This window comes from Salvia splendens, chromosome 3 (assembly GCF_004379255.2).
Source record: "Salvia splendens isolate huo1 chromosome 3, SspV2, whole genome shotgun sequence".
In the NCBI taxonomy this organism is placed as follows: domain Eukaryota; kingdom Viridiplantae; phylum Streptophyta; class Magnoliopsida; order Lamiales; family Lamiaceae; genus Salvia; species Salvia splendens.
This window is the reverse complement of record NC_056034.1, coordinates 28,618,622-28,636,264: the sequence shown is the minus strand read 5'-3', so window position 1 is coordinate 28,636,264 and position 17,643 is coordinate 28,618,622. Positions and strand designations below refer to the sequence as shown.

The following is a 17,643-nucleotide window of genomic DNA, read 5'->3' as shown; positions in this document are numbered from 1 at the left end:
TATCAAGGGTGAGTTGCAGTCCAATAATGAAGTAGTGCAGGGGATGCAGAATGCCCAGAAGGAGCATAAGGCGAACATAGACATGATGAATAGGCAATTGGCTCAGCTGGCGGGATCAATTGGTGAAATGAAGGGAAATTCAGGAAAACTCTCATCTACAGTCCATGTTCCTGAAAAGGCGAACGTGAGCAAGGTCACATTGCGGTCTGGTACTGCCTATGAGGGACCCCAACCGAAGAGGTCCAACGGAGAGCCTAGTGGGACAAATATTGTAATGCCCCAAAATCCACCTTAGACGGAAAAGTGAATTTCTGGTGCTGTAAATCGCCGAAATTAGGGTTTTCAGCGAATAATTCAAAATAAATAACAAAATAAATTTTGATAATTCAATAAATCATGGAGTACTGAAATATAAGTCTTAAATAAGTGTAATGTGAGTACGATTGAGCAAGAAATTAGAATTAAATCGGTGCCCGTATAGGAAACGCGATAGAAGAGCATAATGGTCTTTCTAAATTAATTAAACTAATCTAATGTCCTATATAAAAAGTGACGTTTTTTAAAGTATATTAGGCATGAGATGAATTCATTTTTTTAAGTGTGAAACATAAAGAGAATTCTAGAGAAATTGTATAACATGTGGCTTAATAAAAACGTGCCAAAAGGCAAAACTATTTCCGTACATTGCAATAATTGATGAAGACTAAATTAAATACCAAAAACTATCTTCTTCTTCCTATTTTTCTAAGAAAAACCGTCCACCATGGGAGAGGAAAAAGCGTGAGGTTCTCAAATAAGTCTCACCCCGATTTTTTGTCAAACCGTCGATTTAATCGTGTAAACGTTATGAAATCAAGTAAGGTCTTTCTTCCTATACTATTTTTATAACATGAAATTCAATTCATATTGAGGTTAAAAATCTGAAAATTTCGAGCTCCATAGGTGTTGATGGATACATGGATTTATGTTTGATTAATTGTTGAATACGTAGTGTATGGACGTCGTATGCCACGTTTTGATGGGTAATTTCAAAGTAAAATTGCCATGGTATGAACTTGATGTTGAGACTGAAAATATACCTTAGGGTTTATGATTTGGTGGTTAGATGTTCATGATAGATGAAATAAATGATTTAAGAGTTGAGTTAACATGAATTGAAATAGAATTTGTTCAACAAGGTTTAATCCCCTGTTTTTCAGTGACCTGATCCGGATTGTTTGGCATGAGCGTAATAGTGGAAACTTTGGTTTAACAATTTCTATAATAATTATGATGAATCTAGAGGATTCTTGAATTTTATGGAGAATTTAGGAGTTCGTTTACTATGTGTATAAATTGTTATAACAACACAGCTACGAACTGTCAAAATTCTGGTACTTTGTCATGTTTTGGTATGTGTTATCCGAAATATTCAGGGAATATAAGGTCGATGAAAACTTGACTGCATACTTTATAAATTAACTATAAGGTGTTTAGTTATTCTCTGAATTTTGTGATTTATTAAATAGTACAAATACTATTTATAAAAATTGTGTAGAAACTATTGCCAGAAACTGCTAGATTTTGGTAGTTTGTGGTGAAAGGAGAATATCTCTCGACCCATTAGGAATTTTCGAGTGAATCTTGTTGCTTTGTAAACTAGACTTCCAAGGGTATTTGAAAATACTAGGTTGCGCCTCTAAAGCCTTTTAAATGATTACATAACATTAACGAGAAAACAGTCCAATGTAGTGGAAATATTAAAAGTAAATTGGTAGATCATGGAATTACTTTCATCTAGGATATTAGATGAGAATAAAGGGGAGAATTTAGCTTATAGTAATATTATTTCTCGATAAATTAATTTGTGTTATAATTCTATGAGGTAGCTACACCCAAATGTAGCAAATGAAAGGAAAAAGGATCGGCGAAAGAAGAAATGTCGAATGGAAAGGTTTGGAAATAACGTCATCCAGGTAGCATGCTCAACACTTAAATGGCCTAATTCTCTTACGTGTTTTTCCGTGATTATTACGTGACTTATTGTCTACATAATTTATGATTAATTATGTGATTAAATATTCATGAAGTAAAATATAAGAATATGATGGATTGTTGATTGATTTGATAATGAAATATGTGAAAAGAGTATACATTGTGGAGATGGAAATAAATGTGATTAAATGTGATGATGTCTGATCTATCTATCAGTGATGAGGTCTGATTTGTCTGTATGTGTTGATATATTATTATCTTAGTAGATTATGAGTAATTTATGTGATAAAAGATTTATGAAGTAAAACATGAGAATATGATGAATTATTGAATGAGTTGGCATTGAGATGTGAAAAGGGAAGAATATGGTTGTAACTGTAGGTAATGTGGAAATGAGCATTAAGGAGGATATGATAAATGATATATGATGATGAGATGTATACAAATATGATTAAATGTGATGATGCTTGATCTATCTATCTATCTATCTGTGATGAGGTATGATCTGTCTGTGTTGTTGGGAATCTGGTATGGTTTTGAGAATGTCGGAATTTAATCTATAAATTCGATATGATATGGTATGAAAATAAGTTGCTGATGTGTTATATTAGAAATAGTTGAGAATATGTATTGAGATGAAAATGAGTAGATTTGATGGTGTTTACGCCTCGTGCTTGAGTGTATTATGTGGGTACAATTGGCATGCCATAGGACAGCAGCGCTGCATCATCTGTGATCTCGTCTTCTGGATAACCGAAGCGAGGATCGTCTGTTATCTGATCTGTCTGATCTGCACCCTATGGGTGGTCTGTTCCCGGGATTATCTGTCTGCATCCGAAATGGGTGGTATGATTATCTGTCTGCACCCTAATTGGGTGGTCTGTGCGGAGTCCTCTCGAGGACAAAATCCGCGTCTGTATCTGATTCTGATTCTGATTCTGATCTGGTCCGCGTACCCTAGTCTGTCACTAAGCACATTAAGGGGCCATGTGTGAAATTATGTGTAATGTCGATCAAAATATTCGTGATAATATATGTGACAATATGTGCATGACAATATATGAGTTATAATATGCGATTATGTGAAACATCTGTTATAATTTGATATGATAATATCTTATACGTGAAAATGGATTGTGTTACATGGTTCTGTTGAGAGTTTTGATATAAATATTGAAAATCTGAGACTTGCAGACATAATTTATGACATATGTGAAGTTTTGTATTATTATACCGTTCTGATGACATAGTTTGGAAATTTGAAGTCGTGGACGAAGATTTGACTACTGGTACGGGTATGTTGATACGTGTGATGACGTCTGTGATATGTCTGTGTTGATGTGTGGATATCATGTGGAATACTTGACATTTCATATGAATACTGATGACTGTTGATATGTTTTGGGATTAATATTGTCTCCTGTTGGATTCTGGGCACGTGTTGGTTATAGGGCAGTTGCTGTCCAATTTACGTTAGAAATTAATAAGACAATAATGATATGATAGATGTAGTGATGATTGAAACAAAATAATAAGAATTTAATGAATTTTAAGTTGTATGATTATTGATTGTTAGAGAATTGTGGCTGAAGTGTTGAGTGTGCTACAGGTTAATTGGATCGGGGATTCCTTTGAATATTTCTTTCGTTTCTTTGCCAGCACTGCATCCTCGGTGGGTCACTGGTCACTGCTTGCGGCGTTTGTGTCCATTTCTGTTAGATGTGGCATGTATAGTATTTGAATATTTGTAATAGATTCCGTTGTGTTTGTAAATAGTGTTGGAACTTTTGCTAATAGTTTAATGAATTAAGTTTGGTTTTTAATTGACCATAATTTATGGCACCGTAATTGTGACATTTCCTATTCGACCGTTCGCTGATCGTATAGGGGGTGTTACAAGTTGGTATCAGAGCCTAGGGTTAGGTGTTCCTAGGCTCTTGGTGGGTTTGAAGTGTGTTTAGTAACATGCCACATAGGTTGTCGAGTCGTATTCGATATCAGTGACCTGATGCAGTGGCTACAGTATGTCAGTGTAGAAGTTTGTCAAACAAGTATTTGATTAAGTATAAAGTAAAGTTTACCAAAGTACGAGACAAGAATTCCCGTGTGACCGAGAAAAGTGGTTATATAGGACTGGCCACCCCATATAGCTCGAATCTCGGTAGCGTCATTTTGGGTGGAAAAAAAAGCTATAAGAATGGTGAGTTGGAAGAAGTAGAAAATGATATGAAATGAATTTACGTAAAAAGTTGTGAAAAGAAAAAAAGAAAAGATACAGGAAGATGAAAATGAAAATGAGCTAAGGTTGGAAGGAAAATGATGTATATGAATCTTATAAAACTATGTGCGATTCTATGCGATTTGTAAGATAATATATGAAGTAATGTAATTATCTGAAATGAAGTACATCGATCCTCATGGTTATTGGCGCCCTGATAAAGGCTATATGCGAAAAATGTGAGGGCATGTGAGTTGTAAAAATGTGGTGTGATGAGAGAATTCGGTCGAGCCTCGTGTGGGGCATTTCGCTTAGCCCTCGTACTCGTGTTTGTTGATAAGCACATTTGGGACAACAATGTGATAAGGTGTATGATATTATATGCAACGATATGCGAACTAGAACATGTGATAAAATATGTTATAATATGTTTACATAGGAAACATATATGATAACCCTGATATGTGATATATAGTCTGATATGCCTTGATATATATGGTCAATGTAATTAGATTTGTCATATGCGTTTGTACTGAGTTCTGATATTAGTGTTAAGAGTTTGAGATTTGCTGTTGTGATGACGAATGTTGAAATGTGAATGTTCGAGGTTATAGAATGTTATGTGAATAAAATAGTATATGTGCATGATTGAAAATTGAATAAATGATATGATCTGAACACATGTGTCCCTATATGGATAAGAATGGGATACATCCTTTGTATTTGATTTTGATAAATCGTATGGATATATGATGTTAAGTTTTATACCACGAAAGCGGGCTATCTGAATGTGAACATGAGAATTGATTGATCCCTGATATGGATGAATATGTGTGCTCTAAATGAGCTATGCGTACGTGAAAATGAAGTGTATGAATATCTGATGTGAATGGAAGTATAAAATCTATATGGATTATATGAGTTTGAAATTGAACTATTTGAGGAAAAATGGTACTATGCTTGAAATTATGGAATCTAGGGAATCATATGTGTGTTCGAAAGAATGTGAAATGTACTGATGACCAACATATAATGGAATTTGAAAATGAATGTTGTATTTGACATTTATGCAAATTGTGTTAATAATTGATGTGTGCCGAGAAATGACAATAAATGTGGTATTTGGTGATAATGCGAATTGAGTTGATTATTTGGGAGATATTAGAATTTTGATGTGGATGATTAATTTATTTGAATACTGTTGGTTTTTGGGCATGCTCCATTTTTAGGGGAAAGGTTGCCCAATTTTTTGTTAGAAACTAATGGAATAAATTAACTACGGAATTATAATAACAAGAGATGATGACTATAATAGAAACAATATGCAATATGTGGTGAATCAAGGTGGAAGTATGTAGTATGATAAAGGGTATGTAAATTGATATGATATAAGAAGACAACAGGAATAAGTTAAAAATGAACTAGAATGGTATACGAGATAAATGAGTAATAAAAATGGTAGCATTGTCATGTGAATGCGGATGGGGATCTGAATGTGAAAACGCCGATTATGTGATTTTATATGCTATTTGATGAATGATTGTTGGAATATGAGCTATGGATTTCACATTGGAACTTATGCTGAAATCTGTCAGATAATAAAATGTAAAGAAGTATGCGATATAATTTGATAAGTATGCTTATATATATTATTGAATCTGTGACATGATGGAACTAATAATCTTAAATGATATATTAGGGTGAAATATGAACTTATGTGACTTTATATGTGAAAGGTGGATTATGTGATTTTAAGTATGATTTTGTGGCTTGATGCGGAAAATGAGGATACGCTACGAATAGGAAATGACGTAATTCCATGAAACAACATAAGAGAAACCATGGCGCTTCAGGAGTAAAAAATATCCATGGAATTTCGAGGACGAAATTCTTTTTAAGGGGGATGAGTTGTAATGCCCCAATATCCACCTTAGACGGAAAAGTGAATTTCTGGTGCTGTAAATCGCCGAAATTAGGGTTTTCAGCGAATAATTCAAAATAAATAACAAAATAAATTTTGATAATTCAATAAATCATGGAGTACTGAAATATAAGTCTTAAATAAGTGTAATGTGAGTACGATTGAGCAAGAAATTAGAATTAAATCGGTGCCCGTATAGGAAACGCGATAGAAGAGCATAATGGTCTTTCTAAATTAATTAAACTAATCTAATGTCCTATATAAAAAGTGACGTTTTTTAAAGTATATTAGGCATGAGATGAATTCATTTATTTTAAGTGTGAAACATAAAGAGAATTCTAGAGAAATTGTATAACATGTGGCTTAATAAAAACGTGCCAAATGGCAAAACTATTTCCATACATTGCAATAATTGATGAAGACTAAATTAAATACCAAAAACTATCTTCTTCTTCCTATTTTTCTAAGAAAAACCGTCCACCATGGGAGAGGAAAAAGCGTGAGGTTCTCAAATAAGTCTCACCCCGATTTTTTGTCAAACCGTCGATTTAATCGTGTAAACGTTATGAAATCAAGTAAGGTCTTTCTTCCTATACTATTTTTATAACATGAAATTCAATTCATATTGAGGTTAAAAATCTGAAAATTTCGAGCTCCATAGGTGTTGATGGATACATGGATTTATGTTTGATTAATTGTTGAATACGTAGTGTATGGACGTCGTATGCCACGTTTTGATGGGTAATTTTAAAGTAAAATTGCCATGGTATGAACTTGATGTTGAGACTGAAAATATACCTTAGGGTTTATGATTTGGTGGTTAGATGTTCATGATAGATGAAATAAATGATTTAAGAGTTGAGTTAACATGAATTGAAATAGAATTTGTTCAACAAGGTTTAATCCCCTGTTTTTCAGTGACCTGATCCGAATTGTTTGGCATGAGCGTAATAGTGGAAACTATGGTTTAACAATTTCTATAATAATTATGATGAGTCTAGAGGATTCCTGAATTTTATGGAGAATTTAGGAGTTCGTTTACTATGTGTATAAATTGTTATAACAACACAGCTACGAACTGTCAAAATTCTGGTACTTTGTCATGTTTTGGTATGTGTTATCCGAAATATTCAGGGAATTTAAGGTCGATGAAAACTTGACTGCATACTTTCTAAATTAACTATAAGGTGTTTAGTTGTTCTCTGAATTTTGTGATTTATTAAATAGTATAAATACTATTTATAAAAATTGTGTAGAAACTATTGCCAGAAACTGCTAGATTTTGGTAGTTTGTGGTGAAAGGAGAATATCTTTCGACCCATTAGGAATTTTCAAGTGAATCTTGTTGCTTTGTAAACTAGACTTCCAATGGTATTTGAAAATACTAGGTTGTGCCTCTAAAGCCTTTTAAATGATTACATAACATTAACGAGAAAACAGTCCAATGTAATTGATATATTAAAAGTAAATTGGTAGATCATGGAATTACTTTCATCTAGGATATTAGATGAGGATAAAGGGGAGAATTTAGCTTATAGTAATATTATTTCTCGATAAATTAATTTGTGTTATAATTCTATGAGGTAGCTACACCCAAATGTAGCAAATGAAAGGAAAAAGGATCGGCGAAAGAAGAAATGTCGAATGGAAAGGTTTGGAAATAACGTCATCCAGGTAGCATGCTCAACACTTAAATGGCCTAATTCTCTTACGTGTTTTTCCGTGATTATTACGTGACTTATTGTCTACATAATTTATGATTAATTATGTGATTAAATATTCATGAAGTAAAATATAAGAATATGATGGATTGTTGATTGATTTGATAATGAAATATGTGAAAAGAGTATACGTTGTGGAGATGGAAATAAATGTGATTAAATGTGATGATGTCTAATCTATCTATCAGTGGTGAGGTCTAATTTGTCTGTATGTGTTGATATATTATTATCTTAGTAGATTATGAGTAATTTATGTGATAAAAGATTTATGAAGTAAAACATGAGAATATGATGAATTATTGAATGAGTTGGCATTGAGATGTGAAAAGGGAAGAATATGGTTGTAACTCTAGGTAATGTGGAAATGAGCATTAAGGAGGATATGATAAATGATATATGATGATGAGATGTATACAAATATGATTAAATGTGATGATGCTTGATCTATCTATCTATCCGTGATGAGGTATGATCTGTCTGTGTTGTTGGGAATCTGGTATGGTTTTGAGAATGTCGGAATTTAATCTATAAATTCGATATGATATGGTGTGAAAATAAGTTGCTAATGTGTTATATTATAGTTGAGAATATGTATTAAGATGAATATGAGTAGATTTGATGGTGTTTACGCCTCGTGCTTGAGTGTATTCTGTGGGTACAATTGGCATGCCATAGGACAGCAGCGCTGCATCATCTGTGATCTCTTGTCTTCTGGATAACCGAAGCGAGGATCGTCTGTTATCTGATCTGTACCCTATGGGTGGTCTGTTCCCGGGATTATCTGTCTGCATCCGAAATGGGTGGTATGATTATCTGTCTGCACCCTAATTGGGTGGTCTGTGCGGAGTCCTCTTGAGGACAAAATCTGCGTCTGTATCTGATTCTGATTCTGATTCTGATCTGGTCCGCGTACCCTAGTCTGTCACTAAGCACATTAAGGGGCCATGTGTGAAATTATGTGTAATGTCGATCAAAATATTCGTGATAATATATGTGACAATATGTGCATGACAATATATGAGTTATAATATGCGATTATGTGAAACATCTGTTATAATTTGATATGATAATATCTTATACGTGAAAATGGATTATGTTACATGGTTCTGTTGAGAGTTTTGATATAAATATTGAAAATCTGAGACTTGCAAACATAATTTATGACATATGTGAAGTTTTGTATTATTATACCGTTCTGATGACATAGTTTGGAAATTTGAAGTCGTGGACGAAGATTTGACTACTGGTACGGGTATGTTGATACGTGTGATGACGTCTGTGATATGTCTGTGTTGAAGTGTGGATATCATGTGGAATACTTGACATTTCATATGAATACTGATGACTGTTGATATGTTTTGGGATTAATATTGTCTCCTGTTGGATTCTGGGCACGTGTTGGTTATAGGGCAGTTGCTGTCCAATTTACGTTAGAAATTAATAAGACAATAATGATATGATAGATGTAGTGATGATTGAAACAAAATAATAAGAATTTAAAGAATTTTAAGTTGTATGATTATTGATTGTTAGAGAATTGTGGCTGAAGTGTTGAGTGTGTTACAGGTTAATTGGATCGGGGATTCCTTTGAATATTTCTTTCGTTTCTTCGCCAGCACTGCATCCTCGGTAGGTCACTGGTCATTGCTTGCGGTGTTTGTGTCCATTTCTATTAGATGTGGCATGTATAGTATTTGAATATTTGTAATAGATTCTGTTGTGTTTGTAAATAGTGTTGGAACTTTTGCTAATAGTTTAATGAATTAAGTTTGGTTTTTAATTGACCATAATTTATGGCACCGTAATTGTGACATTTCCTATTTGACCGTTCGCCGATCGTATAGGGGGTGTTACAAATATACTGAAGGATGTCGTCTCGGAGGGAGAGCTCAACAAATCTCTACCTCAGATGCAGGATCCATTCTTTTTGGATAAAGCGCCATTGGAAAAGAATGAAACAAGAGGCATACTGCCCAGGAGAGACCCTCCTAAGGAAACGGAACCCACGAAGGAGGCTCCAGCCCAGAATGTACCCAAGGAAAACTCCAGGAAGGATGTTGAAGGACCGACTGAAGAGGCGAAAGAAAAAAAACCATTCCCTTACCGGTTCGTGACCAAGAGGAAGAAGGAAAACCCAGTGGATTGCATGTCAATTTTTGGGAAGCTGGATATCACCATACCATTCCTCCAAGCCGTGAATCTACCCCCGCTTGGAAAATTTATCAAAGAATTCATAGCCGGGAAAGCCCAGAAGGATGAGAAGATCATGGTGAAAGGAATAGCGTCAGCAATTGTGCAAGAAAAGCTACCGCCCAAGAGAGCAGACCCAGGTATGTTCACTTTGCCCATAACTATAGGAGATGTAAAAATCGAGCATGCAATGTGTGATCTGGGAGCTTCTATAAATGTTATGCCATTGTCAGTTTATAATCGGCTGAAGGGAGTAACATTATCTAACACTAGGGTATTAATCCAATTGGCTGATAGGTCATGTATAAGTCCTGAGGGTGTATTAGAGAATGTGTTGGTGAGAGTACATGATTTTACTTATCCTGCTGACTTTTACGTGATCAAGATGGGTGAGTCTGAAGCTAGGGAGTCTAGCGGTATATTGTTGGGAAGGCCATTTCTTAGGACAACCAAGACGATTGTAGATATGGCTGATGGAACAATTTGCATTGATTTTCATGGAGAAAAGTTTACCTTCGATATCAATGAGGCCATGAAAAAACCTATCGATTTTGAAAATCTATGCTATGTGGATGTAATTGACCCCCTAGTCCAAGATTTTCTTGAGACTGAATTATTGCAGGAAAAGCTACAAGCATTGGATGTATATGGGCAGGCTGATGTAGAGGCAGCTGCATGGTGTGACCTGATCAGTAGCCAAGGGTTAACTGATGAAGAGATAGAAGAAGCTATTAAGGACTTCTGCAAGAAATCAGAATTTATTGGAGCCGCAGGGGCTAAGCTACCAGTCAGTATAGATGAATTTTCAGAGGGAGAATTAGAAAAGGAAGGGGATGCTGCAAGGAACCCTCTACCAGCAGACACACTTCTCCCACAAGTTGAATTGAAGAAGTTACCAGCAACCCTAAAGTATGCCTTTCTCGGGGAGGAAAATTCATATCCGGTGACCATAAGCAGCAGCCTGACAAAGGATCAAGAAGCAAGGCTACTGACCGTCCTAGGCAGGAACAAGAACGCAATTGGATGGAGCCTTAAAGATTTGGTGGGAATAAGCCCTGACGTCTGCATGCATCATATTAGGCTAGAAGAAGGGGCGAAGGCACATCGAGATTCGCAGAGAAAGGTGAATCCCAACATGCAGGAGGAAATATCGAAGGAAATCTTAAAGTTGCTGTCATTAGGGATTATCTATTCGGTGCCCGATAGCGAGTGGGTCAGCCCTGTGCACGTGGTTCCCAAGAAGTCCGGGATTTAGGTGGTTCAAAATGAGAGGAATGAGCTGATACCGACAAGGCTAGTCACTGGTTGGCGGATGTGCATAGATTACCGCAAGCTGAACGCCGCGACCAGGAAAGACCACTTCCCTCTACCGTTCATCGACCAGATGTTGGAGCGACTGGCTGGGAAGAAGTACTTTTGTTTTTTGGATGGGTACAGCGGGTATTTTCAAATCTACGTGAACCCTGAAGACCAGGATAAGACCACCTTCACCTGCCTGTTTGGAACCTATGCGTACAGACGCATGCCGTTCGGACTTTGCAACGCTCCGGGAACATTTCAGCGATGCATGATAAGCATATTTTCTGATCTAATTGAGGAGTGTATAGAAATATTCATGGATGACTTCACAGTCTATGGAGACTCTTTCGACTCATGCCTTCGTCATTTAGATGTAGTCTTGGAGAGGTGTCGAGTGAAGAGCCTAGTCTTGAATTTTGAGAAGTGTCATTTCATGGTCATAGAGGGCATCGTCCTAGGGCACGTGGTGTCGGAGAGAGGTATCCAGGTGGATCAGGCCAAAGTGGACGTCATTTCCAAACTACCGTTCCCTACTGACCAGAAGAAAATAAGGGGTTTTCTGGGGCACGTGAGGTTTTATCGCCGATTTATTAAAGACTTCGCCAAAATTGCCCAACCCCTTACCAGACTTCTCCAAAACGAGGTGGAATTCAATTTTGATGATCAATGCAAGGCTGCTTTCAACTTGCTCAGAGAGAGGTTGATATCTGCACTCATTATCAAGGCTCATGACTGGGAGCATCCTTTCGAAGTCATGTGTGATGCCAGCGACTATGCAGTGGGAGCTGTGCTGGGTCAGAAGATCGAGGGAAGAAGGTATGTAATTTTTTATGCGTCTAAAACTTTAAATCAAGCCCAAAGGAATTATGATACCACTGAGAAGGAGATGCTGGTCGTGATTTATTCATTCGAGAAGTTTCGGCAGTACTTGTTGGGGGCAAAGGTCATCATTTATACTGACCATGCAGCCATTAAGTACCTAGTTACCAAGAAAGAATCCAAACCCCGCTTAATCCGATGGGTACTCTTGTTACAAGAGTTCGATTGGGAGGTGGAAGACAAGAAGGGGGTTGAGAATAAGGTTGCGGATCATTTGAGCAGGATAGTGCAGGATGGGAATCGAGAGGAGGTGCGAGATCGATTTCCTGAGGAACACTTGTGTGAAGTGACTTTCGCCGCTAGAAAAATTGACTGGGAAGGAGTAATGAAGCTTACTGGCCAAGATGTGACAGAAAAAGGAAAGGAAAAAATAGGGCAGGAGCCATGGTATGCGGACCTAGCCAACTACTTAGTTTCAGGAGAGCTTCCAGAAGTGCCGAACGTCTCCAAAGCTCAAAGAATGAAGATCAAGAGTGAAGCGAAATACTACTTTTGGGACGACCCGTACCTTTGGAAAGTAGGAGCCGATCAAGTGATTAGAAGATGCATTTCTGACTGGGAGCAGAGGGACGTATTGATGCATTGCCACTCTTTGGCATGTGGAGGACACTTCGGTCCCAGGAAAACGGCAAGAAAGATTCTGGATAGCGGATTTTATTGGCCAACCCTCAACAAAGATGCCTACGAATTCTGTAGAGGTTGTGAGCGTTGTTAACTGACCGGTGGAATATCAGCACGAGATGAAATGCCACAAGTCCCGATCATTGTTTGTGAGTTGTTCGACATATGGGGGATGGATTTCATGGGGCCTTTTCCCTCGTCGTATGGGAACTTGTATATCTTAGTAGCATTTGACTACGTCACCAAATGGGTAGAAGCCAAGGCCACAAGTATGTGTGAAGCAAGAGAGGTAGCCAAGTTCCTCAAAAGTAACATTTTCAGTCGGTTCGGAGTACCAAGGGCCATAATATCCGATCAAGGCACCCACTTCTGTAACCGCATCATCGAAGCCTTGATGAAGAAGTACGGTGTGCACCACAGATTATCCAGCCCCTACCATCCGCAAGCAAATGGTCAAGCCGAGATCTCTAACCGAGAGATAAAGAAGATTCTGGAAAAAACCGTCAATCCTTCTAGGAAAGACTGGAGCGTGAGGTTAGAGGATGCTCCGGCATATCGGACAGCCTATAAAACTCCCATAGGAATGTCCCCATACAGAATTGTTTTCGGGAAGATGTGCCACTTACCCCATCGGGATTGAGCACCGAGCATACTGGGCAGTACATCAAGTAAATGTGGATACTACAGCCTGTGAAGAGGAAAGGAAGCTGCAGTTGCAGGAGCTAGAGGAACTTAGATTGGAGTCGTTCGACTCAGCAATGTGGTACAAACAAAGAGAGAACCAAGTTGTGGCACGACAGGAATCTGAGGACCAAGGATCTCCATGTTGGGCAGAAAGTACTACTTTTCCAGTCGAGGCTGAAGCTCATGCCTGGGAAGCTCAAGTCGAAGTGGACAGGGCCTTATGTCATCACTGCACTCCGTTCTAATGGAGCAGTGGAGATTTCAGGGAGTCTTCCTAACTCTGAACCTTTTATTGTGAATGGACATAGGTTAAAGGTATTTAGGGACAATAGTGATATGGTTGTGGTGGATGAGATTCCACTGCAACCACATACTCAGGTTTCATACTGACCGGTAGGATAGGGATTGGAATTCCACTGGGCTAGCTTCTTTTAGCGTAATTTACATATGCTGGCAAAGTAGAATTCCAATTTTCCTAAGGGAGATGTAAATAGTGTTAATACGTAGTAGTTAATTTAATCTTTGCTTGTTAGTTAATTTTAAGAAAACCTAAAATATTTTCGGACCTCAACTATTAATTTGGAGTATATACTGACCTTCAGAATCCCATTTTGGTGAAACTCCTATTTTATTTAAGTGTCCTTTTTACTTTGTTTCTAATCTAGGAAAATATAGGGGGAAATCATTAAAGAGCCGAATTTGAATTGGGACTTTGTTGCAGCTTTTGCAGGGTGACAGTGGCTGGCAGGGCGCGTGAGCAGAGAAACGAGAGGCAACGTCCAATCAGAGACCAGCATTACCAACCGTCTCTCACTCGAATCGGCGTAACCTGAAAACCGCCTGCAACCAGTTACAACCCACAACTGCATATTCCAACTCCATAACCACACCGTCTCTCCCATTTCATTTCAAAACCCTCACCTGCAATTTCTCTCTGCATTACACACAGAAAATCACAGATCTAAGCCATGGGAAAGAAAGCATGGGCAAAGAAAATCAAACCCACTTCAACCCGCAGGGAAGAAACTCCAGAATCACCACCGCCGCGGGAAGGACGGCCGCCGAGCCCACAACCAGAACCGCAACTACCGGAGCCGACTCCTCAGGTGCCAACAATGGTCTCCTTGGATGCAATGGCGGAATTCCTTCGACAGCACCCTAATAGAGATTGGGCGGCGGCGCTGGCCGGTTTTAGTCAAATCGGGAGAAAAGGGATCATGACCGGAGAAACCCCATCTGAACCGATTATGCAATCCACGGTACAACCACCCAGCTCCATTCCGACTTCCTTCGAAATTCCACCAGGAAGAGAATCTCCCTCAATTATCGCACCGCCTGAGTCTGCGGAACCCTCCCAAACTCCACAATATAGTGATTCGGTGGAGGTTGACCCCATCTCCGCCCATTAGGATTCTGACGCAGAAGAACGTGAAGCGAGAAGAAGAGAGGAGGAAAAGGGCCAGAAGGGAGGCGATGAACCAGAGAAAATGCCAACAGCGGAACCCATTCCTCTAGAAGCAGCGAGGGAAGAGATAGATTTGAATGAGGCGGCCAAGAAACAAGGCTTAATGACTGATGATGAATTTCAGGCAATTTTGGATGGAGTGAATCAGAGAGAAGATGATACTGCCACGATGGTTGAGGATTTGGACCTCACATCTAGGGCAGTAGGAGAGGAAGAGCCAGAGTTAGAAACTCCCCAGACAGAGGTGGGGGAGAGTGATGAGCATATTGAGGAAGAGTCAGTACCAAGAGCGGAGGTACCAGAACCAGTAGCACCTCCGGTGACGAAACCAAAGGCAGTCAAGAGGAAGTTGGTCTTGAAGCGCTATCCGAGGGCAGAGAGGCCAAAGCTAGAGAGGGTATCACAAAGATGTCTCAGAAAGTGGGCATCTAGCAAGGCGAACCCAAACACAGAGGCAGATCCGGTGGAGATCTTGAGTGATGAGGAAAGGGCTACTCCCACAAAACCTGGGGAGGAGTTTTTACCTACTACTGACTTAGAGGATACTACAAGGAAAAACGAAGCGGTCTCTCCAACGCTGAGTAGCCAAGGTGAAGAGGCTGACGGGATGGCTGAGGCTCTGGACCTCGCATCCAGGTCAGTAGGCCACAAGGAGACCAGTCCTACTGCCCAGGATCAATTTTCAACACAAGCTGAGAAGGAACCTGAAGAAGAGAAAGACGAGGATGATGGAGAGGAAGCTAGATATCAGGAAGAAAGGAAGCGAAAAGGGAAAGCTCTTATGAAGAAGAAACCCAGTGTCAAGGCGCACAACAAATACAGGCGTAGTCATAACTGAAGTCGTTCAGAGAACCCCACCAAGCCACAGGGAACAGAGTGATAGCAAATACTCTATCAGTGAAGAGTCGGACTCAGATAGCGACATATCCTTGGAGAATGAGGAGTGCAGTGAGCAACAACTCCCGCGCGATCATCGGGAGCTAGTGCACCCCCCGGTAGAGAAACTGCGGTACCGGCGCTGGTCAGTAGACCTTACTGACGATCTGGTGGAGGAAATGAAGTTATTCGACTCTAAGAAGCTACAAAAGGTCTTCGATGGCAAGGATGAAGGGAGTAAGCAGGTTAAAAGCGGAAAGGTACTTCATATTCCCTCTTTGGATGAATTGGGAGCCCGCGAGCAGTTTCTCTCTTATTTGCATGCGTTAGGATTTGAATGGTTGTTGGAGAATGGGAATCCGAACATCAGTGTTAGGTTAGCAAAGAAGTTCATTACTACATTCCGATTTAGGGTCACAACAGATTTGGATGAGGTTTCTATAAGTTTCCGGTTGTTTGGAGGGGAAATAAGTATGAATCTGATTGAGTGGACAGTAAGGTTGGGGATGTGCAGTCTGGAGGAGGCGATAGGATCGGAGTGGCGGAGCAGGGAACGAGGAATTCCCCGTAGGCACGTAGATTTCGAACCCCAGGAGGCGTGGGAAGAGTTAACTCACCCATCCTCCGGGGAATTTGCATCCACTCTCTCTCGCTCAATCCATTTCAATAACCCAATCATACGCCTAGTCCAGCTCACTTGGACTTCAATTTGTTGGGGCAGTCGAACTCCGCGGTAAGAACATCAACGTCAGAGTTATACCTTTTGTGGTGCGCGAAGTGCGGAAGGAAATTACATCTAGGATTCTGGACAGCGTACCAATGCCATCTAATTGCCACCCACCCAGCGAGAAACCTTACTCTCTGCCATATCTTGGGAGTGTTCGTCAGAAATAACATCATCATCATCACAAAGGCTGAACGCTTATCTCCCCAGATCATGGTAGACCCCCCTGGGTTGTTTGACACCCCATTTTTCATCCGGACGAATGCTGTGTACATGAGATAAGGAGTACCACGGTTTTACGTGATGGGTGAGGAGGCTATACCGACTGGGAGATCTGCAGCACATCCGGGGACACAAGATCAAGAGCAGAGACAGGAGAGGCTAGAGAAGACAGTGGAAGAGTTGGCGGAAGAAAATCGACAAGCTAGGGCTGAGTTGGCTCGCCTGACTAACATGATGGAAGGAATCTTGAAGGAGTTGGGAACGGGGAAGCTAGTGAGAGAAGCTGGACCGAGTGGCCACGGAGGCCGAACTAATGAACCACGAGTATCAGAGGAGGTAGTACCCGAGACAGAAGAAGCAGAGCAGAAAGAAGAAGCGGAACAAGAGGAATCTGAGGAAGAACCATCCGAAAACGAGGAAGAGGATTTGGAGGAACCACCTGCACCAGTCCCTGTACCGAGGAGGAGCAGGAGAAACGCGTGACCACCACCCCACCTGACAAGTTAGTTATTTTTTTAAGTTTTAGTTTTTTGTTTTTCGTTTTTATGTGTTTTTTTAGGTAATATAATCTGTGTAGTATGTGAGCAAACCCCTTTCATAACACTTAGCCTATATAATAGTCTAAGTGTGAGAAGTAAAGGGTTTGCTATTTTGACGCATGTGTTCGTGTTTTCGTTGTTTTGTTTTCGTGTGCATGTAGCTCACACTTAGCCTGCTACGTAGTCTAAGTGTGAGGAGTTTGGTATATATGTGTTGTGTTTGTTGGGTTTTGTTTAGGTTTTAAATTCACCCACTTAGCCTATTATATAGTCTAAGTGTGAGAAGTTTTTAGTAGACGCATGTGTTTTG

At 39.4% G+C, this 17,643-nt stretch overlaps 1 protein-coding gene and 1 long non-coding RNA gene across 4 annotated transcripts; both read left to right on the top strand.

The window, feature by feature from the left end:
* Positions 1–708: 708 nt before the first annotated feature.
* Positions 709–3,797, top strand: LOC121795611. The gene is made up of 3 exons (XR_006049588.1): positions 709–856; positions 1,869–1,955; positions 3,584–3,797. It is a non-coding gene; the product is annotated as an uncharacterized LOC121795611 (long non-coding RNA).
* Positions 3,798–6,535: 2,738 nt separating this feature from the next.
* Positions 6,536–15,810, top strand: LOC121795609 (translation initiation factor IF-2-like). Of its 3 annotated transcripts, none has more exons than XM_042194146.1 (5): positions 6,536–6,688; positions 7,701–7,787; positions 9,401–9,463; positions 9,679–10,164; positions 14,229–15,810. In XM_042194146.1, the coding sequence occupies exon 5, from the start codon at positions 14,995–14,997 to the stop codon at positions 15,808–15,810; it is 816 nt and encodes a 271-aa protein (XP_042050080.1). In that variant the 5' UTR covers positions 6,536–6,688; positions 7,701–7,787; positions 9,401–9,463; positions 9,679–10,164; positions 14,229–14,994. The 3 variants fall into 3 exon arrangements, with proteins under 3 accessions (XP_042050080.1, XP_042050082.1, XP_042050081.1); XM_042194148.1 differs by having other exon boundaries at positions 7,697–7,787; XM_042194147.1 differs by lacking the exon at positions 9,401–9,463.
* The last annotated feature ends 1,833 nt before the right edge of the window (positions 15,811–17,643 follow it).

What these genes read in the sequence shown, in the direction of transcription:
- LOC121795609 (XM_042194147.1), top strand. Translation starts at nt 14,995, where the DNA reads ATGCCAACAGCGGAACCCATTCCTCTAGAAGCAGCGAGGGAAGAGATA.